The following is a 24,904-nucleotide window of genomic DNA, read 5'->3' on the forward strand; positions in this document are numbered from 1 at the left end:
CATTAGAGCTGATGGTCCGGCTAGGTCTTATTTTCAGGGAAACAGGGTAGTATAACAGTGTTCATTAACCTTCGCTACCCCAGGATGCAAGAGGAGGGTCCATTCAGTCTGTGTAGGTCTTTAGGGGCTGTGCAGTAGGTTAGGTGGCCTGGGGTGGGTCCCAAGGAGCTTAAAAGTCTTCTGCTGCCTCATTCAACCTTGAAGGGCCTACTGAGTGCAGCTGGGGCACTAGTTCCAGACATGGCTGCTTGCTCCCCCACACACACTTGGGAAATGGCAGGAATGGGCTCCACAGCCAGTGGCCTGAAGCAATTAAGGATTCCTTTTCCTCATCTGTAAAAAGAGGGCTGGGACAGGCTGCTCTTTGTAAGAAGTGTTCCATACCGTGTCAGCTGCAGCCAGCCTCTGAGGTCTCCTGGGTCAGGATGGGGGTGGGGGGGTATCCAGGGGTCAGTATTTGCATGTGTGCCCAGGAGATTCTTAGGCAAACTGAAAGCTTGAGAATTTCCGCAGGCACCCTAACCGTGCTTATTTTTACTTGAGTTCTGATCCGTAAACACTGTGTGTCACATACGTGTAATATTTATCCAGTACAGATACAGAATCAGCATCACATGGCACAGCTGGCCTGCAAGTCACACCTCAGTCTTGCAAACGTGAGCAGACCTGGGAGGGGACAAATCATCACGTTAAATAGTAAAGGCTGTGCAATGTATTACACGATCAGAGTTCATCCCATCCAGACTTTTGGGGGTGCATCCAGTGTGAATGGTTGTGGTCACTCCTTTGAGCCAACTCTGGTTGCAATGAGGCAGTTTATTTGCAGAAAAACTAAGAGCTGTCCTGAAATTGTTTTGTAAGACGGAACTAATGTTGTTTGGTTTTACTGCCAAAGTTGACAGATGGGAGGATACTGGCTTCATCTCAACTCCTGACTCTTCCACTGACGACAGTGACGCTGTTATGTCATTTCTTGCCTCGGTTTCCTCAATTTTTGATCCGCAAGCGCAGCATGAAGATTCTTATCTTTTTTAGCGGTATTTCAGACATTAATGAGTTAATATTTCTCACTGATCTTGTCACTTGCATAGAAAATAACATGAAAAAAAGTGGTATTTAGTCTGAATGTACTCCTGTATGCCTGTATTTTTTATATCTTTTTTGTACCTGTTTTAAGCGTTCTCGTGTACAATAAAGCATAAATGAGAGTGTAGGCAAACTATTCATGTCCCAAGATTAATTTAAGTAACTGTATTATTTTTGTTTAAAATACGTTTAGAACATATCCCTTGAAATTCTCTAAACCTATACTGTCCAGTGTGTGACTACTAGCTATGTGCAGCTATTTAAACTTATTTAAAATTAAATAAAATTAAAAACTCAATTCCTCAGCAGCCCTGGCCACATTTCGAGTGCTCATGAGCCACAGATGGCTGGTGGCTCACGTATTGGAGTGTGGTTAGAAGGCATTTCCATCGTCTCTGAAAACTCTATCTGGCAGTGCTGCTACACACTCTCCATCCGATATCTAGTCGTGCCCAGATAACAACAAATGCTGAGTAGTTATTGGGTAAGTGAAGTAGAAAATAATTGTTCTGAGTTGTCCTAATCATTCTTACATGTGACAATCAAAACGGAAGACAGAATCTGCTTTATCCCCAAGGTTTTGACACAATTATTTAGCTGGAGTTATTCCTCGCTTCTGCCTACTTCCAGCTTTCTTTTTAAGGAACACCTCACAAGTTCTGGATCATACCTTCACCCTATTTACCTGATAATTTAATTCTACGCAAATCTGTCACATTTGTTTCTCCAAATAAATTATCTAAACATTATTTTACTCAAACTGGGTACTCATAGTTGGATAGACGATATGTGCATTAAAATTCCCAAGAAACTGATTTTTTCCCCCCAGTGGGTTAGTATCAAATTCTCGACAAATTTATTTCTTAGGGGAAGAAAGAATTCTTTTCTTTAAAAAAAAAAAAAATGAGCAAGTATCCAGGATACCATATATCACCAAGAGGAAACTGGAAACTTCCAGGGCAAAAACCTCACACCCAAGATGAATTCTGCAAGGAAACGTGAGTTGAAGCTGATCCAGCTTCTTGTCCCATTACAATAAATACACCTTTGGCCTCAGCCCCACAATAGACTGCCTAGTTCCACAAAATGGGAACACAAAAGAGCTGGAGAGAGATTGTTAGTCGTTCTCTCCACCCCAGCAGAGCAGGTTTTATCCCAAAACAAGGGTTCTGGGCTGCCCCCCCCCCCCAAGTGAGCAATCATTTCCCCCTACCCCCACCCCCCGTGAATCTTCACTATTCCCACCTCCTTTGCAAACAGTACCAGAGTTTGCAAACGTTACCCAAGTTTTCTCCAGGGTATCAGATGAATGTAACCGATTTAACCGAAAAAACTGAAAAACATGCCAGCAATGGAAAGATGGGCTCCTGCAGTTCTGAATTTCCTATAGTAGGCCTTTCTGTTAAAACAACAAAATACATTTCTCCAGCAGAATCCTTTATAAATATGGTTTTAATGATCAAAATTACATTGAAACAGTCTCCTGCAACAAAAAACGACTTTTTGATTTGCTTAACAGAGAGTACTGTGCAGCTGCGTTCAAGGAAGACACAAAACCAGAAAATGAATTTTCATTGAGTTAAATTGTATCGATGCGAATAAAGTTAAGGCTAATGTTTATCTCCTTTATTACGCGTTTGACTTCCTCACTTTCAAGATCTAAAGGACTTAAGGGGGAAACTGTTCAATGGAACACGGATCTTAACAGCAGAAAATGAAAGGGTAGCCAGCCACCTAGGACCCCAGAGAGTATTCCAGGCCACCCCACTTCTCAACGAGGTCGTTTCCTTTCTGCCGCGTGCAATTGATCCAAAGTATATAGATTTCCAAATCCTGGCGGGTCCATTAATGAATTACTAAGTACTAGGTTAGAAACACCGCCTCAAATCTTGCTCCCACCCCCCCCACATTCATTTCATCAAAATCGTGAAACAAATTAAAAAGTGCAGTTCCTTTCCTCCCTACGTGTGCCCTAAAACTTCGGGACTTGGGTTCCACTCTTCATAACTAAAAGTAAGAACACGGAGCAGTTCGCGTTTTCAATTGATGCATTTTCCTCTCTCGCCTTTGGAGGGAAAAGCTGGGCTGCTCGGATTTTGCTGCCCACCAGCCCCCCAACCCCCCATCTCCCTCCAGTACTTTGTCTTCCATTCCTTCCCCAACCCCCAGCCCTTTTGCTCCCGCGCAAAATAGGTCGAGTGCCCGAGATCGAGGGAAACCAAATTCAAAAAGACGGAGGGCGATAGAGTCCGGCGCGCCCCGAAGCAGCGCCCCTCGGAGGCGGGGGCAGGAAGCGGCCGCCTCGCTCCGTCCCAACTTCCCCTTTCGGGCCAGAACAATGGCTTTTGGCCCGGAAAACGAAGTTCGGAGGAGGCCGAGCGCGCCCTGGGGGCCAAGCGGGATTCGGCGGGCGACTCCCCAGGTCCGAAGTCGCGAGGTGCCTCCCTACTCCCCGCGTAGGACCACCCCGGCGCCCGGGAACCCCCGCATCCGGCCGGCACCCCAGTTCAACCCAGGACCTAGCGCTGACACCCCATTCCCGGGCGCGAGGCCGAGTCCTCCGTGAACAATGCGCGCTCCGCCCCACGCCCCGCCCCCGCGCGCTCATTGGCCAGCGCTGGATTGGGCGGCCCGTCGGGGGCGGGGACGGACCAGAGCGCAAGGCGCTGGGGGGCCGTGGCGGCGGTGCGCGTGCGCGGGGCGGGCCCTCCGCGGGCGGGGGCGGCGCTTTGTGCGCGGCGGCCGCGGAGGTGCGGGAAGCGGCGGGCGCCGCGGTCGGCGGGCGGGCGCGCGGCAGCATGGAGGAGCTGAGCAGCGTGGGCGAGCAGGTTTTCGCCGCTGAGTGCATCCTGAGCAAGCGTCTCCGCAAGGTGCGTGCGATCTGGCCCACCCCGGCTCGCCCCGCGCCCGCCAGCCCCGGCTCACGCGCCTTTTCTCTCCCCGCAGGGCAAGCTGGAGTACCTGGTCAAGTGGCGCGGCTGGTCCTCCAAGTGAGTCCCCAACAATGCGGCTCCTGCCTTCCTACCGGCGTCCCTCGGCCCGGGGGGGGGGAGGGAGGACCCTCGGCCGCAGCGTCTGGGTGGGGGTCGTCTGCGTACAGCGCGGGAAGTTCGCGGGATCCCCGAGGGCTCCTCCGGCTCTGCGGGGACGGGGCGCCCAGGCTGCGCAGAGCTGCCCTTTGTTTTCAAGCCCTAGAAGTGCGGGGCCAGGCGGCCTCCCCCGGGAACCCCCTCGGGTCGCTGCCTAGCCCCGCTTCGGCGCCCTGGGCCTCTTTTCCTAGCGCGCGGTCCGCTTCGCTCCTGCGCGGCGCGCTCCTCCCGCGCCCATTTGTTGCATGCGCCCCCGCCCCGCCTCAGCCCTCCCCGCGGACACGAGCCCCCCTCCTCTTGTCCATATTTCCCCCGCTGTAACCTGAGCTTTCTATTGATGAATGTAGGGCTTTCTTTTTTCTTTCTTTTTTTTTTTAATGGAAGGGAGGGGACTTGCATCCCCGGAGGGGGCTCTGTTTACAGTCGCTCGCACAGACCCGTTTCCCCTTTCTTCCCGGACCCTACTTTTCTTTCTTTGCTTTCCCCTCCCGGTGCCCCGGCCCGCGCTCGCTTGGGCGCCAGCCACATTGTTCTTACTGTTTGGGCTGCGTTTCGGTGCCCTTCGCGGCCCGCCCCCCCCCTCCCCCCCCGCATCCTGGACAGCCTTCCCTTCCCTCGCTGGCTCCGGGCCAGGGTTTGGGGGCTTCCCTGTACCACTTAACATTTTGTTGGGATTTGTTTTTCTCCCTGAGGGTGACTGTCGATTCCTCCTGAGGCCGCGTGTTAATTGGGGGGGAGGGAGGGGTTTGAGGTGGTGGTTTTCCTTTGGGTTTAAAGATAGGGTGCGGGCTTCAGGGGCTACAGTCTCTTGGAGTGAATGGGACCTCATCCTGGGCACGAGTGACCTTGTGGGACTGCCCCGCAACCCAGTGCCCTTGCCATCAGCAGGGACTGGCTTTCTGAAGTAGCCCGTTGCCCCTTGCTCTTTTACTACCGACCTGCACTTTGCTTTTCCAGACACAACAGCTGGGAGCCAGAGGAAAATATCCTGGACCCACGGCTGCTCCTGGCCTTCCAGAAGAAGTGAGAAACTTACAGCTCGTGTCTGAGGGGGGAGGATGTGCCGGGCAGGCGATGGCCTGTCACACAGTCATGCAGGGTCCAGGGCTTGGGCTGTCACCAGGGCCTCCGGTGACGTCCCCATGGCTGTGTGAAGGTGGAGCAGGCTTTGAGGTCCCAGATGGGTTCCCCCCATCCCGTCCCATCCGTTTGGCCAGTGCTGTGTCTGGACCTAAGGAGTCACTGAGTGCTGCTTTGGTCTTTCTGACAGCCAGACTTGACAAAATGAACCTTCTCGATTCCTTCATGAAATTTTCTGGGTTCTCTTGGCGTTTTCTGTTTGTAAGCAAGCCTAATAAAAACTAGGATGGCAGGTTTGCCATAAAAATGCAGACCTGGCCCTGCGCGAGGGTGCTGTTGAGCAAGAGAAGGCTCAGAGAGGGAGCTGGGCACGGCACAAAGTTCGGCCTGTTATGGTGCATCTGTACCAAGAACAACACAGTTTTCTCTGGGCTGCAGAACTGATGGTGCTGAGTGAGCTGCAGGGGGCCCCTGGCCAGTCTCCATCTGAACTTGCTTCTGTAATTCTAGATGTCATTTCTATTTTTAGGTAGGAGACTTGGGTTCAGAGAGAGGCCTCCTTGAGATTCCGGGGGAGAAGGATGGGATGGGGGATGGATGAGCCCCCCATCTGGGCACGAGAGTCCAGGAGCGCTGTGCCAGAGCACACTGGGCGGAGGAGGTGTGGGCACTTGGCTGGGCATTGCCCTATTGATAGGGACAGAGAAATTAGCTGCTCAAAAGCTGCCCCGCTGGGGTCAATCTGGCCAGCTTGTTCTCTGGTAACTCAAGTTATGTCTACTGCTTCTTCACCCTAGCTGGACATTTTGGGTATTCTCAGAGGGACAGTGATGATGGGGAGAAAGCAAAGGTGGGCTTTGGGCAGGGTGAGAGAATGTAGGGTTTGTCCCAGAGCCTTGGAAATGCTGCTCAGGAACCATACTGGCAGCTACTTAATTCATAACTCGTCCTTGTGAGCCTTGGGGCGGGGTCCTGACATGAGATAGCGCGTGCTCCTACCTTCACTTTGGGTTGTAGTGCAACATGAGAAGTGGGGTTGGTGAATATCTGCAAGGCGCAGGAGTTGAAGCCAGCGGGTGGTCTGGATTACATCCTGGGGGAGAGAAACCTGGGAAGGTGGTTGATCTACTTCCCCCCATAAACCAGAAAGATCCCCCTGGGAGCTGGCAGTTATTTGCTTGGCATGGGGACATGGCCTTTGTAAGAAGTCTGAGGTTAAGAGCCCTCAGGTACAGGGGACTGGGGGGAGGGGACCCATGAGATGCTCTTATCCTAGGAGGCAGGTCGGGCTGCTTTGGAGGGAGAGCTCTGTCTGGTTGTACTAATTGGGTTCTTTAAGAGAGCACCTTCCAGGCCCCAACGAGGTGTTGTTTGCCCGTTTTAATTACCGGGAACCTTCTCCAGATAGCTCCTCTTTCCCAGGGCGTAGCGTGAAGCACAACCTTTCTCTGGGGTGGGCTGGAGGCCTTCTCTTGGCTCCATGACCCCAAGTCATGGGGGCTGTTAAAAGTGTCCTGCAGGTGGTGTGGGCTCTGAGGCCCAGCCACTTCACGATCGCACCTCACACTTCATCTGGAGCAGAGTGCAGGAACAGACATCTTAGACAAAAGAAAGTGAGAGAAATGGGAGTTGGGGTACTGGAGTGGAACGGGCCTGGAGCCCTTGCTTCCCCTATGCTTGGACCTGTGGGATTTTGTGTGGGTGATGGAGGGTGGCACTGGGGACAGTGGGCCTTGCCTCCCTACCCTGGACTCTGATTTGAAGTGGGGGGTTGGGCCATGTGCCCACAAAGACTCCTAGGGGCATTCTGATATTCCCACAGAACGTTCTGCCCACAGAAAGTGGCCTTGGATTAGCACTGGGTCGTTTTCGGTGGTGTCGGAGAAACCTGGGAGACTGTATGTTTCCTAGCTTTGCTTGGATTTCTGTGACTTGTCTTTGCCCAGTGCAAGTGACATAGATGGATGCATAGGTATTTTTGACCCATTTTTTTTTCCAGAGAAGGGGGTCTGGGCCTCCGCCTGGGATGTGTTAATTAACAGGATATGTTATTGCAGTGAAACTGATGATAAGCTACCATGGGCTGGGCTTGAGTGTCGGGGGTGTTGGAAGCCATGGGGTTCTGTGTGGCAGGAGGGAGGGTCCGTGACCCTGATTGGTGATTGTCTTCAGGGAACAGGAGAAGGAGGTGCAGAACCGGAAAAGAGGCAAGCGGCCCAGGGGCAGGCCGAGGAAACACACGGTGATGTCCTCCTGTAGCCGCCACTCCAAGCTCAAGGTGAGTGGCTGATGCCCCGATTTGGCTGCTTACCTTCCAGAGTGGAAGCTGAAGGTGGGAGGGTTGAGAGCTTTGGAAAGTGAGACCTTGGCTGGCCTCCTTCCTTGCTGCCACTCAGGCCTCCGCCAGCGGGGACAACAGAGTCCCCTCCTCAGTGGGTTTCCTATTCCTTTGACACCCCTTCTGCACTCCTGTCTACTGGAGAGCAGCTCAGGCTTGACTGCTGACCATTGCTCTTTTACCCCTAGTGGCTTATGGGGAACAGAAAAGAACAGGAAGCGTGCATAGGTTTGACAGGTAGACCGCAGCTGCCTGGGCAGCCCACAGGTACACACACACACTTGGGCTTTGTGGCAGCACCCCGCCTCCTGCAGTAGTTCAGAGGCAAGATGGGGTATGAGGTCTTCAGTCTCGGGTGTGCCTGGCTCCTTTCTCGGGGGCCTGGCGCCACACGCTGTGGCTAAGAGCGTGGTCATATAAAACTACCCTTCCAGGAGGTTGTGGGAATCCTGCGTTTGGTCTTGTCGGCTAGTCTGCACCGGCCACATTTTGTCTTCGAGAGCTTAGTTTCAAACAAGATGGTGGGGGCTGCAGGAGAACGTGGGGTGTTTGCGTTGACTGGTGGCACTGGCCAGCCCTACAGCTCAGGCTCGCGTCAGCTGGGGTGACGAGTTGGGGGACCTGAGACTCCAGGTTTGATTCCGTTGTCCCCAGTTCACGCAGGCAAGCTTTGTGGCACGGGTGTGACTGTTCGCTCTGTCTCCCTGAAGTGTACCTTTTAAAATGCTGACCCTTCAGGCAACACGGCGCCTGAGAAATAGAAGGTGTATTTAGTATTTGGGGTGACACCCAGAAGACGGGAGGACGTGGGGTTTTTTCCCTGTGTACTGGAAGGTTCTGAAGGGGTCAGATTTGGAAGTGGGGAGATTGAGGCAAGGTGCCCCCTTGCTTTCGGTTCCACAGCTCTTGTGCGTGCTGCTCTTTTGACTCCTGACCTTACGAGATGCGTGACTTGTGCTGCTCTGAACGTTGTCTGCTGGGAGCTGGAGCTAAGCTTGTGTCCCCCTTGAAAGCTAATAGCACCCGGGGGTGACGGTGTGTTTGTTTTATGAACCCCGTTTGTTGTTGTTTTCCTACTTTTAACCATTTCATGGAACCTCATTAGGACCTTGTACATCCTTTCTGGGACAAGACAGTGAGAAATCGCTCCCTCCTGGCCGCCTCTAATCTGGAAGCCACAGGAGGTGCTGGCTTCAAGGCATCTGACACTGGACCCTGGGGACCAGGCCGTAGAAGTGGTGACCCTTTCCCTTTGTCTTTGCAGGAACCTGACACCCCCTCCAAATGCAAATCTAGCAGCTCCTCCACATCATCCTCGTCCTCGTCCTCTTCCTCAGATGAAGAGGATGACAGTGACTTAGATGCCAAGAGGGGTCCCCGGGGCCGTGAGACCCACCCAGTGCCTCAGAAGAAGGCGCAGATCCTGGTAGCCAAGCCAGAACTGAAGGACCCCATCCGGAAAAAGCGGGGCCGCAAGCCCCTGCCCCCGGACCAAAAGGCAGCCCGGAGACCCGTGAGCCTGGCCAGGGTGCTAAAGACGGCCCGGAAGGACCTGGGGGCACCGGCCAGCAAGCTGCCCCCTCCACTCAGTGCCCCTGTGGCCGGCCTGGCCGCCCTGAAGGCCCATGCCAAGGAGGCCTGTGGTGGCCCCAGCACCATGGCCACGCCAGAGAACCTGGCCAGCCTGATGAAGGGCATGGCTGGCAGCCCCAGCCGTGGTGGCATCAGCTGGCAGAGCTCCATCGTGCACTATATGAACAGAATGAGCCAGAGCCAGGCCCAGGCTGCCAGCCGACTGGCACTCAAGGCCCAGACCGCCAGCAAGTGCAGCCTCGGTCTGGATCTCAAGGTGAGGACGCAGAAGGGGGAGCTGGGGGTAAGCCCCCCAGGAAGCAAAGTCCCAAAGGCCCCCAGCAGCAGCGCTGTGGAGCAGAAAGTGGGGAGCGCAGGGGGCCCCCCACACGTCCACAGCAGCAGCAGAGTCCCTGCCGGTTGCCTGGGCCCCCAGCCTGCACCCACTCAGGAGCTGAGTCTCCAGGTCCTGGACTTACAGAGTGTCAAGAATGGCACACCTGGGGTGGGCATGGTCGCCCGCCATGCCACAGCCACCAAGAGTGTCCCTGCCACCATGCCCGGCACTGGGAAAGGTGCTGGGACTGGCCTCACCGGGGGGAGCGGGCCTGGCATGCTATCCAACACCAGCAAGAATGAGAAGCTGGCTTCCAGGGCGGCAACTCTGCCCACTCCTGCAGGCAAGAGGGACTGTGTCAAGGGCAGTGCAGCCGTCGGAGGGCAGGAGCTGGGCCCTGGGGCCCCAGGAGACGGGCGCAAGGTGGCCGTGCTGTCGGAGATGAGCACCGGCGAGGAGAACAGCAGCTCCGACTCGGACCCCGACTCAGCTTCGCCAGCCGGCACCGAGCAGAACCCATCAGTGTCTGTGCAGACCAGCCAGGACTGGAAGCCTCCCCGGAGCCTCATTGAGCATGTCTTCGTCACCGATGTCACTGCCAACCTCATCACAGTCACGGTGAAGGAGTCCCCCACCAGCGTGGGCTTCTTCAACCTCAGGCATTACTGACCGCCGCCACCGCCACTGCCAGGGCCACCCCTGCCCTTCTCTGGCTCTGCTTTGGCTCCCATAAGTGACCCACGCCCCAAATCCTCTGCAGGGGCCAGGTGGCCGCCTTCGAGGGCAGGCTTGGCAGGCCTGCTCCCGGACCCCAGCCTGGCCTGTGCCATCGGGCCAGGGCAGTACCTTGATGCCTCGCCAGGGCCGGGCTGGGCCCTGTTCCTACCTCTGGGCCTTCGCTTCCCTTCGCTTCCTGTTGGCCTCAGGAAGTCGGGGCCACCACCTGTGGCTGGAGCCGACCGTCTGAACTGCCTGTGATGATGGTGGTGGGCTGCTTTCCTCCCGATTTCCCTGCGATGCAGGTCAAAGGAGGGAGCTTCTCCGGATCCAGCTTGGCTGTTCCTGCCCAGTGGTGGCGAGAGAAAGTGTATTGGCGGGGTAGGTGGGAGAGACAACTGCAGCCCCCATTGTTGGGCTGGAAGGGGCAAGTCCCAGCACTGTTGCACCTGAAGAGCCTCTGAGTTTTGGGGAGCAGAAGGAGAAGGGTACGGCGCTAGCTGCCCTCCTTTCTGCTGGCCTGTGCAAGGACTGCCTCAATCCTAACCCTGGCCCCGTAGGCTGTCCCCAGCACCCGAGGAAGGTAGCAGTGAGTGAGGGCAGGTGCTGGAAGGGGGTCCACCCACCCTGCAGGCTGCCTGCCGCTGTGTAGGGGCTGGGCTGCAGTTCCCACCCATGGAGGTGGCACCACCTTTCCATGACAATCCTCCCACTTCGGGGGTTCCATGTTCTTCCCAGCTGGCAAGCTGTACCATTTGGGAAATGGGACAGAATCCTAGTGGCCCTCCTGGCAGAGAGCCCCCAGAAAGGCTGCATCTGCTCACCCAGCTGCCCCCCTCAGGTGGCGGAATTGGGAGCTCGCGGCCTGACGGGCTCCTGAGCAGCATCAGAACTTACGGGGCAGAGGTGGGGCAGCACATGGGGTCACTGGGTCTTCGTGATGCCAAAAAGAAAAGGGTTTGGGGGTTCCCTTTCTCGTTTCAGTTATTGGTTAAAGTCAACCAGTAGATGTGGGGCTCTTCCTTAATCCCCAAAGCCTGAGTGCAGGGAAGAGCCCAGACTTATGGAGGAGGCTACGGTTCCTGCCGCCTGGGCCTGTGGCAGCCCCTAACCCTCCATGCCAAATAGGACGACACGGTCTTGTGTAGCCAAAACAATTTCAGCCTTTGTGCCTTTGGGGACAGCCGTATCCAGGACCTCCGAGGGACATCCAGATGCAACAGGAATGGTGCCCACCTTGGCAGACTTGAGGGCTTGGAGTCCCAGACAACCAGGCAGAAACTGGAAAGTGGGAACTAGAGGGGAGACACACCCTCCGCTGTCTCGGCAGGGAGCAAGCATCCAGCTCACTGCATAGCCTGAAAGAAAGGGACCCAGCATACTGGGCCACTGGCTCCAGCTTCCCCTGGGCCTTCCCCCCCACTAGAGGGGAGCTGACAGCCTTCCTTTCCTGAGAGGCTCCGCGCTGCCTTAGAGGCTGCAAAGCCAGGCCTACAGCAGCTCCCCTCCAAGCCTATGGGGCGACCCTGGGCTTCCGGGCACTGTGGGCTGACCTGACACCCCCAGCAGCCAGGTCTCCAACCCCAACTTGGTGCCTTTCTGTTTACCAGCTATTTCAATCCCAAAGTTTGAATCTGCAAACACCTTACTCCAGCCACTTCTGGCTGTTACGTTTTTTCTTGTTTGTGACTCCAAGCAGTTTGTGTTTATGTGGGTGCGTGTGCAGGTGTGACAGCCTTCGCTGGAGTTGGACCAGGTGCTCAGAGTTGGTCGTGTTTACCAATAAATAAAATTAGTATTTTTTATTTGCTGCTATGTGTGTGTGCGCTCGTGTGTTCAGCCATCAGTCATACGTCCGATGAGATTCCTTGCTTCTCTGTTCCACAGGGGTTCCGACCTACCTGACTGCATGGAATGCGTCACAATGTATAATGAACGGGTGTTTTAATCCTGTCGTGTCTTTCTGTTTGCTTCCATAATAAATAGGAAGAAGTGGCCAGTCTGTCCTCTTTAAAGGGTTTGGCATTTTTATATATTTTTTGGTACCAAAAAGAGTGTTGCTTTGTTTTGGTGCACTCAAAAATTCTGACCTGACTAAGGGATCTGGGCCTAGAGGTTTCATTAGGAGAAAACTTTGGGGAAGGACCAGAGCTTTGGACCAGTGCCAATCACTGGCATGATTTGTGTTTTTTAATTAAAAAAAAAAAAAGCCAAATCATTCATGTATGCCACTTCTAATTGCTTTAAACTGTGGCTGTTTGTTTGCTTTCTTAAAAGAGAACAAAAGTGGATATGTTATTACTCTGGGAAACTTAAGATCTTTGTTGAAACGGGGCAGCAGCCCAGCCCCCAACTTCAGTCAGGACCAGTTAAAGGAAGTGCTTCCCCCAGGAAGCCCACTATGCTTGGGGGAAGAGGGTGGGAGGAGGGGAGATGTAGTGCCTAGATGACCAGATTTTTGCTCATGTGCACCTAAAACTTCTGTGGGTTTTCTAGTATTTTTGGAAAACTAACACTAGCAGTAGGTTGCAGATTTTTTTTAGACTGATGTTAATTTATTTTGCAGGGGAAAGACGTTAGCTAATGCGTCCAATCTTTGTCCGTTTGTTAACTTTTAGTATATCAATAAATATTTTTTTAACTTGTCAGCCTGGTGTATGTCGTGAGTGGTCCCTGGAAACAGGTCTCTTCCCTCTCACTTTTTAAAAAATTTTTATTGGGGAACAGTGTGTTTCTCCAAGGCCCATCAGCTCCAAGTCATTGTCCTTCAGTCTAGTTGTGGAGGGCGCAGCTCAGCTCCAAGTCCAGTCGCCATTTTCAATCTTTAATTGCAGGGGGCACAGCCCACCATCCCATGCGGAAGTCAAACAGGCAACCTTGTTGAGAGCGCTCTAACCAACTGAGCCATCCAGCTGCCCCTCCAGAAGCTCGGCGGCAGCTCATTATCTTCAATCTAGTTGTGGAGGGCGCAGCTCACTGGCCCATGTGGGAATCGAACCGGCAACCCTGTTGTTCAGAGCTTGGACTCTAACCAACTGAGCCACCCGGTTGCCTTCTTTCACTTTCTTGATTCAAAATACTCTGGACATGGATGGAATCGGACTGAATCTGAGAATGAAAAATCAAAGGCTTTGGGAAAGGCTTAGCCACTTTCACGGGGTGAAGGGTTTTTTTCTAAGCAAAGGGGTGGGGTTGATTATAGAAGTGAGCCCCTATACCAGCAGTTCACAAAGAGGGTGACTTGGCAATGTCTGGAGACAGTTCTAGTTGTCACATGGGGCAGGAGTGAGTTGTTGCTACTGGCATCCAGGGACGCTGCACTACATCGTAAATTCACTTTGAGACATCTCCCAAAGACTTCAGGTTAAAACAACCCAACCTCCCCTCCCCCCCAGAGCCCAAACTGTTGGAAAGCTACCCAACCCCTTGAATCCACCACGTGGTAACACTTTAAAATGACAGAGATGGAAGATTGCTGGGGAGCTGCTACAAGGACAGAAGCTTGGAGTCAGCGGGGCTGCTGTGACTCCTCACCCCTGGCTCACCATAAAGAGACGATTGCTTCCTAAGTAACCTCCCAGGCCCTTCAGGGTTGGCATCACCCTCAGCATGAATTTATTCATAAATTTCATCCTGGGGAGAATCAAGCTCCGTTTGAAGTGAAGCGGAGCTGGGCCTAGGTGTGGACTGCCCCTCGTTGGAAGGCTAGTTGGGGTGAAGGCCTGACTGTTTTAGCTCAGGAGGAGGTTCCCATTGCAGCTAGAAATGCAACCCCAGCTCTACCTGGCTCCAGGAAAGGCCTGTGAATTTGAAATCAGATTCTTGCGGGGAAGACTGCTGGCACGTTTTCTTCTGTTGCGCCTGAGAGGCTGAAGCTGTTTTGTTTTGGAGAAGGCGGGCAGGGACAACCCTAGCCTTCTGTCCTGGGGCTTTTGAGAACTGCAGAAAGGGGTTGAGGACGGCCAGGAAGGAGCAGCCTGGTGCAGCTGGAGCGGGCGCTGCCACCCCGGGGGGCGAGCCAGGCTTTCCTGGGAGTCATTTCTACAGTGCCTGGGCCAAACGGGTGCGGGCCCTGGTCCACAGCGGCCTTTGTTAGTTTTCTGCGCAGCTGATCTGATTGCCTAATCCACCGCCTTCCCAGAAGAATAGGCTGGGCTGCCGGTGCCCGACCCGGCTGGAGGGCTCAGCCCGGAGCCCGGAGCTGCCGGATCCATTCGGAAGGCTCCTGACATGACCGGTGCATCCAGGCTCCCAGACGCGGATCCCGCAGGCTGGACACCGGCTCCCTCCCCTTCATCCTCGTGGCTTGAAGGGCCTGGCCGTAGGGAGGGCTCCCACGGTGCACACTCTAGCGTGCTCTTGAGAAGAGGAGAGGAAGCGTTCCCCGCTCCTTTCGGGACCCAGAAAGGCATCAGCCCTCTCGGGAGGGGATGGGCCACAGGGAGAGGGGCTGAGGCCATTGCCTCTAGAGGGCGCGCGCGTCCCGCCAAGTGCTGGCCGCTGGCGCTTTGGACGCGCCGGGAAAGTTCCCCACCTGGGGCTCTGAGCTGCCCGCAGGAACCGAATTGCACGACCCGCCCGCACCCCGACGGCTCCAAGCGGCCCCCAGCAGCCGCCGTTTCCGAAGTCTCCGGAGGAATGCCCTGGCCCCAGTCCACACCCTCTTTCCCCATGTCCAAGCCCCCGACGCTGGACGCCTGCCATGGAGCCCCGACAAGCACTGAGCGCCCAGATCTCGGATTCCAGCTGGGTCCGGGTCCTCCTCTAGATCTGGACGACTTTGCGGTAAGAAGAAAGAGTACCAGCGCCCAAAGTACTAAGGCAGGACTGTTAGCCGTCGGGTCTCTGGCGCACAGCGCAGAGCCTGGACTAGGACCTGTGCGTTGTAGGCATCAAAGGAACAGTAAAAGGGACACAACCCGACGCTCTCAGAAGTCTTAAATATTCCAGTTCAACCAGTGTGTGTGCTGGGCCAGGCTCCACTCTGGCGGCGGCTGCACAAGCCTGCCCTGCCCTCGGGACGCAGGGGACCCGCCCGGGCGGGAGGCGGCACTGAGGCCCGGGCCTCCACACCTGGTCGCTTTCCCGGAGAATCTGCCCAGGGAACGGAAACCCGCAGAAGCATCTCCTGGTCAAAGCCAAGGTTGGTGGTGGCCAGACAACCCGGGAAAGGGGGCAGAGTCGGCGCCGGGCCATATCCCTAACCACAAGCCCACTGCGCAGCCCCAACACACGGGAGGCCGACACAGGAGAGGGTCCCGGCCGAAAGGCAGGGCCCTAGCTTGGAGGCTTGATCGCCGTCTGCGACCCTCGCCTGGCCATCCCCCTCCACTCCCGCCCACTGATGTTGTCTGCAGCGGGCGCAGGCCCCTCAAGTCTGTAGGGCACTCCTTGACCCGAAGCTGCGCTGCTCCCTCCCTCTTGGGTCCTCCCACGCAGGTCACAGAACTGGGGGAAGGAGGCAGGAAGAGCTCCGCCAAGGGCGGGGTCGTGATTTGTTGGCCAAGGGCAGGAGATGTGCGGGAGAACGCGTGCCCCGGCCCCTCCCTTCGGGCTCTGCCAGTGCGCCTAGATCCCGGCTTCTCCGCGGGGCGACGTGGGACATGGAGGTGGAATTAGGTTCAGTGCGATGGCCTCTTTGGGGGTCCCGAGGGCGGCTTTCCTGTGCTGGCTTCACGACCCCGCCCCCACTGCTACAAAGCCTTGGGCCAGGAAGGGCCCAGAACCCCCCACCTCCGCCCTGCTCTCTGTTGTTCCCCAGACCGTGCCTCGCCCAGCGTTGGAGGTTCTGCCCACCCCCAAGACCTGGGACAGAGAGGCTGTGGGGGCTGGCGGGGGGCGCGGGGCTGCGCCGCCGCAGCTCCTGGTTCACTAATCACATCAGCTCGCTCTGCGCCGGCTCCAAGCAGTCAGTTGCCTAGCAATACCCGCGAATTCAATTCCTCAATCAATAGGCGCGAGGCGCTGCATTTCGGGGAGCGCTGGCAAGGCTAGGTGGGTCTGGGGTGCGCGTCCCACGACGGTACTGGGAGCAGGCCGGAACACCCAGGGGACACGGCTGCGAGGCTCCAAGACCTAGGGGACCAGCGACGTCGGGCCTGGAGGTGAGGCACGCTGTGGGAGACACGCCAGAAGAAAGGGAAACACAGAGGTCGTGCCCATCCTCCCCGGGTCCCCGAGTTCTGCCCGGTCCCAGAAAAGTATAGTCGGTAGGTTTGGAAAGCTACGATCTCCCCCCAGGAGATAAGGAGGGACATACCCGCTCCCTCCCAAGCTCACCTCTCTCTCCCCTTAGTTGGAGTTATCCCCAGTTGGGAAGGGCCTTTGAGGGTGGGATCCTCCAGGGCTGATGGGGACGAGAGTGGGGGGATGCGTGGGTAAGGAGAGAGGAAGGACGGGTCCTGCCCTCCATGGGCGCTTCATCCCTCGCTCCAGGGGAGACCAAAAAAAAAAAAAAAGGAATGAAACCGAGACACGTCTCTATTTACAAAGTATATATTTAAACACGTAAAAAGCGGTATTGGATACAGACATTCACGACCGCAAAAGATAGGTACCGAAGCTTCACTCTTGAGCTGAGGCGGAGATCGATTCAAGATTTGTACAAATCTTAGAATTAAATAAACCCAACACGCACACATCCGCGCGGTTGCAGACTCCCAGCCAGACGCCCCCGCCCCTGCCCACCCACCCCCCAGGTCAGCGTCGCAAGAGCGAGTGAAGGAGACACAGGCACGGCCACGGACAGACGGCAGGACAGAGGGGCTGTGAGGGCAGAACCAGGCTGGCCGGAGGAAGGTCGGAGGGAAGGGGCGAAGTCAGCCTGGAGGGAGGAAGGGAAGGAGGGCAGGCGTCAGCCAGGTAAAGACATGTGTCCCCCACGTTACCATCCACTTGGTAACAGACAGGTCCCTTCAAAGAAGTTTCATCTGAAAATAGCGTCGACGTTTAAATAGATACACTGAGTCAACGGCGCTTCTTTATACAAACTCTAAAATACCAATTTTACAAATGTGAGCAGATAAAAATCCCCGTTCCTGGGGCTTCTCTTTATAGGCGCAATTTAATATTCAAAAACAAACAAAATCACGTAGTACACCGTTTCCCTCTGTTTTCACCCCCTTTAAAGGCAAGCAAGTCTGGAGGAGAGAGGCTGACAAGCGGGAGGTGGGAATACAGGGCGTGAGGAGGACAAGGCTGGGGTTCCCTCCTTGTCCTCCCCACATTGAGAAGTTACCCCCTTAGCCCCGGCTCCCAGCCTCGTTCGCCCGGAGTCTGTGCTTCCTCCAGCTCGCAGGGCCCCCACACCCCTCCCTCGACGAGCAGTAAGTTGGATTTCCGCTGGCCCTTTAAGGACGCGGGAGGGCGGGGAGGCCACAGGCTCAGTCCTCGAAGGGTGGGGGGCAGATTTGTGCTTTTGAGTCAAAAGAGGGGAGCGCGTTCGGCGTCCTTGGAGCGCAGCGTGGTCACGAGCCCGCCGGGGTGGGGGCGTCCCGGGACCCGCCGCCGCGCACGGCCTCCCCAGCCGCGGCCGTCTCTTGTCCAACTCCCGCCCCTCCCTCCCCGTTTGGCGGAGTCTGAATGTCGAGTTCAAATAGAGAACACTCCGCGAATCGAAAAGGCCTATAAATTATAGCTTTTGCTTTTAAGAAGGGGGGAGAAAAACGCAAAAGTTCTGATACGCATTCTTGGATGAAAACCTCGCCTCGCCCCTCCTTCCCCTCGCCCCGTTGAGATGCGAGTCCTGCCCGACTCCCAGGCCAGGGCCCAGACCCTCCACCTCACTCGCAGCCAGGCCGCGGCCAGGGCCTGGGTGCGAAGTCCCCACTCCCAGCCACGCCCGCCGCCGCGCCTCCCTCCGTGGGTCCTCAGAGTGGGCCTGTCTGGCCGTGCGTCCATCCGAGAGCTGGCGGCCCGCCCTCCGCGAGGGAGGGAGGCGAGTCCAACTCTTCCTGGGAGGTGGGGGCCACCGTCTTTTCTCCTGGCGAAGCTAGAGGACGCGAAAGGAAAGGTCCACCCCCAAACACTTTTCTTGTAAAACAACTGTCTCCAACTCTGGGCACCGACACGCAATCCTCCCAATTTATCCTGGCATTTCGGGAATGTAAACAGATTCGCTGTATTTCTTTTCTTTCGGTGGAGTAAGGAAAGGAATCGAGGGAACCGGGAGATTCTATCCACATGACACACACGATCTGATCTGCGTGTATAACACACACATCTCCGGTAAAGTGCATTTCCTGGTGTGGTCCTGGGGGGAAATTTGCTGCTCCCCACCCACCCGCGACTTTTTACCTTCATCACACACAAAAAAAGTGATTCAAGTTAATACTTTTTTTCCCCTAACAGACTTCTTAATCTTAAAAAAAAAAAAAAAAATAGGATAAAGAAAACCAGGCTGACCCCACCCCCTTTTTTTCTGATTGGGGAGCCAACCTTTTGCTGGCCTAGCCGGCCAATGGGAAGAGAGAAAAAATCCGGGTCCTGCCTTGGTTCCAGGGGTCTGCCGTGGGGCTGTGGGAAAAGGGAGGAGGGGAGAGATGGGCCAGCTGAGTCCCTCCAGACACTATCAGAGGCCCAGTACCCAGGTCCCCAACCTCCCTAGTGCCCTGGGTGGCTGAGGGGCCCCTCCTGCCCCAATTCAGCCTGTCTGCCCCAACTAAACCACAGAGTCTGTCTCTCTCCTTGTTAAATAAAACAACTTCAAGAGTTGAAATATATATATTTAGATATTTTTTCTTAAATAAGATATTTACATCTAATAGAAAATATAACTCTAGAGATAATCTTCCAACCAAAACTGAGGGGGAGGAAGGGGGAATGAAGGGGCGGGCTGTGTGGTTAGGGAGGGGACCAGCCAGAAGGCCGCCTCCCACCCAAAAATAAAATGCATTATGCCAAGTTTTCACTCTCACTCTCTCTCCTGCTCTCTTGTCCTCACCCACCCAACAATTCATCTTTTCTCTTTAAAAAAGCCTTGGTCCGTGTTACTTTCCTTAATGGTGACGGTCAAAAAGTTTGAGGTCACATCGGTGACCACCACCTTCTCCAGGTTGGTCAGAGAAGGACTCCAGGACTCTTCTTCTGGATCTCCCAGGATTCTGGCCACTGGAATCCGGGCGATGAGGGAGGGCCTTCCCCCCTGAGCCCCCATGTCCCGATACAAGCCTCCCATAGAGCCAGGAGTGCCTGAGCCATGCCGGACCCGGGGGCCACCAGGGTCCAGAGCACTCTGGCCTTTGGCCTCCAGGAAAGCGGCCCTGTGCTTTATGACCCTGGCAGGAAAGGTGTCCACAGCCAGCTTGCTTGTGGCCTCAGCTGGGCTGGGGCTGGCCACGCCGCACTGTGCCAGGTCCGAGTCCTGCCTTCGGGCCAGCTGGATCACACTGTGGCCTGCTGGGAACTTTCCTGCTCCAGAAGAGGTGTCCTCTAGCTTCCTGTTCTTGAGGTAATCTCCCAGGCCATCACTGGGTTCTCCCAAGGGCCTCTGCGAGGGGTCTAGGAGCTCCTTCCGGGGCTTGGGGCCTCGCTTCTTGGAACTGTCGCTTGGCGAGCTGGGCTTGTCATCCACGCGGCTGGCACCCCGTTCTCGCTCCCGGTCCCTGTCCCGGTCCCGGTCCCGGTCCCTGTCCCGGTCCCGAGGAGGCTCAACTCGGCAGGTGCTGCTGGTGCTGCTGCTGCTCCCTGGTGGGGACAGACCCATGTTCCGAAGGCCCTCCCGGGCCCGGGAAGTAGATGCCAGGTCCTGAGGTGAGCGGCCAGGGTAAGGGATCCGGATGCCACGGGCAGAGTCACTTCGGAACTCGTAAGTTTTGGCCTTTGCTTTGGCCTGGGCCTGCAGGAGAGAAGGGGGCATCAGAGTGGAGCAGGACCCTGCCCATCCCCCCCAGGACCCCTCTTCCAGCCCTGGCCTCCCAGCTTCACCTTCTGATGCCTCAGAATTTCTATATGGCTGGGGGTGGGGCTTAGGGGTAGCAGTCTGGGTGAAGAGTGAGAGAGAGGATTTGTCTGGAAGCAGCCATGTGTGGCAAGCAAGCTTCTTGTATTTGATTATATATGTCTATTTGGGATGGCTGGGGGGGAGATAGTAGTTCTAGAGGGGTTAAGCCTCCCCCAAGACACCCCTTGGCCATTGCCACTGACCTGGTGATAGCCTGTCTGGGGGCTCCCTCCTAGATTATAAATAGGCAAAGTGTGTGGACACCCTATTGGTTCACAAGCCCTCAGGGCCCTCTTCCCCCCAGACTGATACAACAATATTGCTGCCACCATCGGACAATGCCATCCTACCTTGAGGAGGAAGGTTTTGGGCTTGGGACCTCGCTTTTTGGGGCCATAGAGCTCCATCTCTCGTTCCCTAGAGAAAGGAGGGAGGGAAAAGGGGGTGTGAGTAAAGAACCTGATGGGACTCCAGTCCAGGCTGGAGAGAAGCCATCCTCCGTGTTCCTAAGTGAGAAGCTGAGGCTTGGATGGGCCTGTACCTTTCCTCAAAGGCTGCGAGCAGGCGAGCATCCAGGATGTTTTCCTCAGGTTCCCAGGTGCTGTACCTAGAGGGAATCAGGAAGAAGTGGGAGTCAGACCCAGGAACAGGAAAAGAGCAGCGGGTGTGTGTGTATATGTCTGTAACTTTTCTTGTTGCATTGTATTGCATTTCAATGTAAGGTGGGAAAGAGGAAGAAAGAACCCTCCCAAATAACAGTCTGGGTTGAGAATTGCATGTAACCTACTTACTTCTGCGACCAGCCCTTCCATTTCACGAGGTATTCCATGCGTCCCTGCGGATGCAAAGGGGAAAATGTGTGTGCACGGGGAGAAATGCATGACGAGGACACAAGAAATACATGCAAAAAAATGCATGCACCAAATGAATGCGCGAAATCCCATTGCAAAAGGCACGCGCCCACTGCATCACACCCTGCACGAAATGCTGCACAAAGTGCATGCACCCGCATTCATCCCCCCACCCCGCCCCCCACCCATGCAATCTGTGCATCGCTGCAAGTCTAAGGAAAGCGTTTGAGCTCAGAGCCGCCGCCGCCGCCGCCGCCACGGCCGCGGCCGCTGCTGGGACCTGGGGGAAGGGAAGCTGGGCTGCAGTAGGGGGAGGGAACCCGAGCCGGGAGGGGAGGGCTCGGCAGGCCTCGGCCCAAGGCCCGGGGGCACCTACTTTCCGTATGCGCCGTTTCAGGAGGGCTTCGGCCGCGAACACCCGCTCCCCCACCGCTGAAAGCTCCATGTTGACTCGCCGCTTCCCCCCTTGGCCGCTTCCAGGAGCAGAAAAGCAGCAGCCAGCGCACGACAGACCATAATACTCTCCCGCTGACGTCAGTTCTCCTCCCCCTCCCGCGCGCCCGCTCGCTCCCCGCCCCCCTCCAGCTCTCGGCTCCCTCCTCCGCTCCCGCCCAGCGCTTCCTCCCGCCCCACGTGTTGCTAACGACGTTGCTAAAGCCGAGCGGACAGGGCCTGCTTCCCCGTGCGCTGATTGGGCAAGCTCCGGGCCACGCCCCTCTCCCTTTCTCCCCCGCGTTGCTACGTGACCCGCGTTCCAATCGCCAGGGGGCGGAGTCCGAGGCGACTCTAGAGACAGAGCGCGAGGGGGTGGGGGCCTCAGACGGAAGTGACGTCGTAGGGAGGGCGGTCCGGCTGCTGTCAGTCTGCGGGGCTGGCAAGGGGGGCCGTCCGCTCTGTGTCCTCGCCTTGGCCCCCTCCCCCGCCGCCAAGTAGTCCCTCCAGTACTCAACGTCCCCCACAGCTTTCGCTGGGACCCCCGCGGCGGTGTCAGCCAGGCCCCGCCCCCTCGGCAGACCCCGACCCGCCCCACCCCCACTGCCCAGACTGGAGCCCCTCCCCCCCTCCTCCCGCGCGGCACAATGCACAATGCACAGGTGCTGGGGCGCCGCTGGCCGCGCCCGAACCCGGGGAGCCGGCGACGCGCCCCACGCCCGCTCCCCTTCCCGGCCCCCTCCCTCAGAGCCGCACACCCGACCCTCGGTCTCCATAGCAACGGCCTCCCCCGCCGCCGCTAGCCCCATCCTGCTAACAAATCAATGTGCCTATGTCTCCTCCTGTCGCCCAGCCCTGCCCTCGGCCACCCTCCCGGCCCTGCGAGCCGGCCTGGGCTCGAACGCTCGATCCCAACTCGGAAGCCGAATGCAGACCAAGTGGGGACCCGCTGTTCAAGCCCGAGCATTCCCGCGCCCCGGGACCCCGAAGGGGACGTCGCGCGCCTTGCTCCTGCTTTCCCGACCCGACCCCGATGCCCGTAGCCACCTGCCCCTGCCTCCAGCCTGCGCTGCTCGTCCCCGCCAGGCCCGGCCCAGCCGCCCCCTGACCCGTGCCTGGGTGTATTAGGGGAGGACGTAGACCACAACCAAGGCAGAGCCTGGAGCTGGGCTGGGGCTGGGGCGCGCGGCTAGGGGTGCGTTCCGCTCCCCCCGGACCCAGGTGACCTGCGGGGCCTGAGCCACGCACTTCCTGTCCACGGCTCTTCCCGACGTGCGCGGCAGACAGTTGAGGAGAAAACGCGGAGCGGGAAGTGGCGGGGGCGTCGCCGGGTCCAGTGCGAGTTGAAAGAGAGGGGCTCACGGGCGAAGATGGTGGGGTCCAGGAAAGGGGGCCAGGGCCGGGCTGCGGATGCCTCGCGTGCGCACAAACTCTTGCTCAGCGCGCGATGACCTGTGGCTGGGGCGGAGGCGGGGAAAGCAGCTAAGGTCCGGGCCCAGACCTCCCCGACCCTTTTCTCTTACCGCCTAAGCTGCAAGTCACAGCACCCACTCCCAAGATTTAGCTAAAACATCGGCGAGAAACTCGACTGGTAGCGGTTTCCCTTGGCGAAAAATGGGGTGGGAGAAAAAGAGACAGCGCGCGAACGCGAACCAAGGAGTCTAACTCGAAGGAGCAGGAAGCCCAGAGCGGAAAACGGGACTCCTGTCCAAAGTTAGGTGCGCGGCGGGCGGCGGGGAGGCGGGGAGGCGCGGTACTGGACCTGCGGGACAAGCGCGGCGCTGGGCCCACCTTCTCTCTCACTCCCCGCCCCCGCTCCTGGAAACGCGGGTTCCAGGTTTTGGCCTCGCTCCCAAACTTTACAAGGTGGGAACTGGGTGAACAGTCTCATCTCTGCCCGTTCTGTCTTAACGAACAGCGAGCTGGCGACGCCCAGATCGCCCCGGCCACTCGCGCCGGCCGCCCGCGAGAGGCCGCCGACGGCCGCGTCCTTAATCATAAAAAGTCATTCCCGGTAACAAATAGTTTCGTTGGCCGGTGCCAGCGATACAGCTGTTTCTGTTTAAGCTTAAATACTTTCCAACAGTTTGGGCAGTAAAAATAAAGTCGGTCTCAGCCGCCTATAAGTGTCTGGTTTCCCCGCCCAGAGAAAGCCCACCCTCCGCCCTGGGCCCGGGTCGCTTTGCACACCCCGCCCGCCCCCTCTTGGAATCCGCTGCCGGTGGGCGATGGCTCCAGGGCTGCCCAACCCCGCACCAGCCGCCCAAGCTCCTCGGGGAGGCTCCAGGGCCACCTCAGAGGCCGGAGGGAGGGCGCCGGCCCGGAGCGGGCTGAGGACCAGACCCGCTTCGCCTCCCGCCCTCCCCCCACCCCTCGCAAGCTTGCCTGCGCCCGCAAAGAGGTGGTTTCCCTTCAGATAGGGTTTCTGGAGCCCTGTCCCCGGGAGTGTGTTTGCGTTGGGTGCCTTTACAGCCCCAGAGTTTGCACGAGGCGTGCAGAGGTCGATGGTTTCAGTTTCATGCTGAAAAAGTTAGTTCTCCTCCTCCCTCCCGGTGTTTCTCTTCTTTCTTCCTTTTTACTCTCCCTGCCTTCCTTCTTTCTCCCTTCCTCCCTCCCTCCCTCTCTCTCTTTTCCTTCCTTGCCTAAATGCCTCAGAAGCTTGAAGTGGGGGAAATGAAAACCCTGGCGCTGCGGTGCACGGCTCCCTCCTCTGGAGGGGTTTTTAGTAATTCTTTTTGCTTCCCTGCCGCATTTTCCGCCTGTCTTTATGCCTGGTGGGGAAAACGCTTGTTCTGAACAAAATTAACGCTTGTGAGGTGTCTGAATTTGCAGACGTCGGGGATTCCTGCAGAGCCCATAGCCAAGATGGAACTCGATCCCGAAGGAAACGAGGGGTCTAGAACAATCTGAGAGCAATCAGACCAAGTCTCATTCTTGTCAGCAGCAGACAAACTCAGTCCCGCGGAGGAAAGCAACCCTGAACTGGGGAGTGGGTGTGTGTTTCACCCCTGCCTGTCTCACCCACCAGCTGACCCGGAGAGACCAGGGGTTGCAGAGTGTGAACACAGGTCCCCTGGCAACCTCGACTCCCCAACAGTTTGGAGACTGAGAGGTGGCAGCCTGAGAAATGGGTTTGCAGTCCAAAGCGACCCAGAGCAGGGGCCTCCTTGGTGGCCAGAGAAGGGTGCCAGTATATGCTGGGAGAGGGCACTGGCATGGGGGTGGTGAAGGCATCAGGCATGAGTCCAGACTGGTCCTTTCAAACTGGTCAGCCCGTGGCACTTGGAAACCAAGGAAACGAGGAACCCCACTTCCCACCTTTCTTATGGAACGTCCCTTCCTCGATCACTCAATTCTCCACACCTCCCTACTTTCCTTCTTACCACTGCTTTTCTCCATCAAAGTTAGATCATTGCTTTTCCCACGTGAACTTCCTGGGAGTAAACAAAACAAAGTTTCAAA

The 24,904-nt window shown here is 56.7% G+C and overlaps 2 protein-coding genes across 2 annotated transcripts; one reads left to right on the forward strand and one right to left on the reverse strand.

The window, feature by feature from the left end:
- The first annotated feature begins 3,809 nt into the window (after window positions 1-3,809).
- Window positions 3,810-12,034, forward strand: CBX2 (chromobox 2). The gene is made up of 5 exons (XM_019735747.2): window positions 3,810-3,956; window positions 4,033-4,076; window positions 5,133-5,198; window positions 7,428-7,533; window positions 8,858-12,034. The coding sequence occupies exons 1-5, from the start codon at window positions 3,885-3,887 to the stop codon at window positions 10,169-10,171; spliced, it is 1,602 nt and encodes a 533-aa protein (XP_019591306.2). The 5' UTR covers window positions 3,810-3,884; the 3' UTR covers window positions 10,172-12,034.
- A 4,664-nt stretch (window positions 12,035-16,698) lies between these two features.
- On the reverse strand, window positions 16,699-21,553 carry CBX8 (chromobox 8). The gene is made up of 5 exons (XM_019735748.2): window positions 21,387-21,553; window positions 20,951-20,994; window positions 20,701-20,766; window positions 20,510-20,576; window positions 16,699-20,054 (listed from the first exon to the last, which is right to left on the reverse strand). Exons 1-5 carry the CDS (start codon window positions 21,453-21,455, stop codon window positions 19,173-19,175), a joined length of 1,128 nt encoding a protein of 375 aa, XP_019591307.2. The 5' UTR covers window positions 21,456-21,553; the 3' UTR covers window positions 16,699-19,172.
- Window positions 21,554-24,904: the final 3,351 nt, after the last annotated feature.

This window comes from Rhinolophus sinicus, linkage group LG15 (assembly GCF_036562045.2).
Source record: "Rhinolophus sinicus isolate RSC01 linkage group LG15, ASM3656204v1, whole genome shotgun sequence".
Classification (NCBI taxonomy): domain Eukaryota; kingdom Metazoa; phylum Chordata; class Mammalia; order Chiroptera; family Rhinolophidae; genus Rhinolophus; species Rhinolophus sinicus.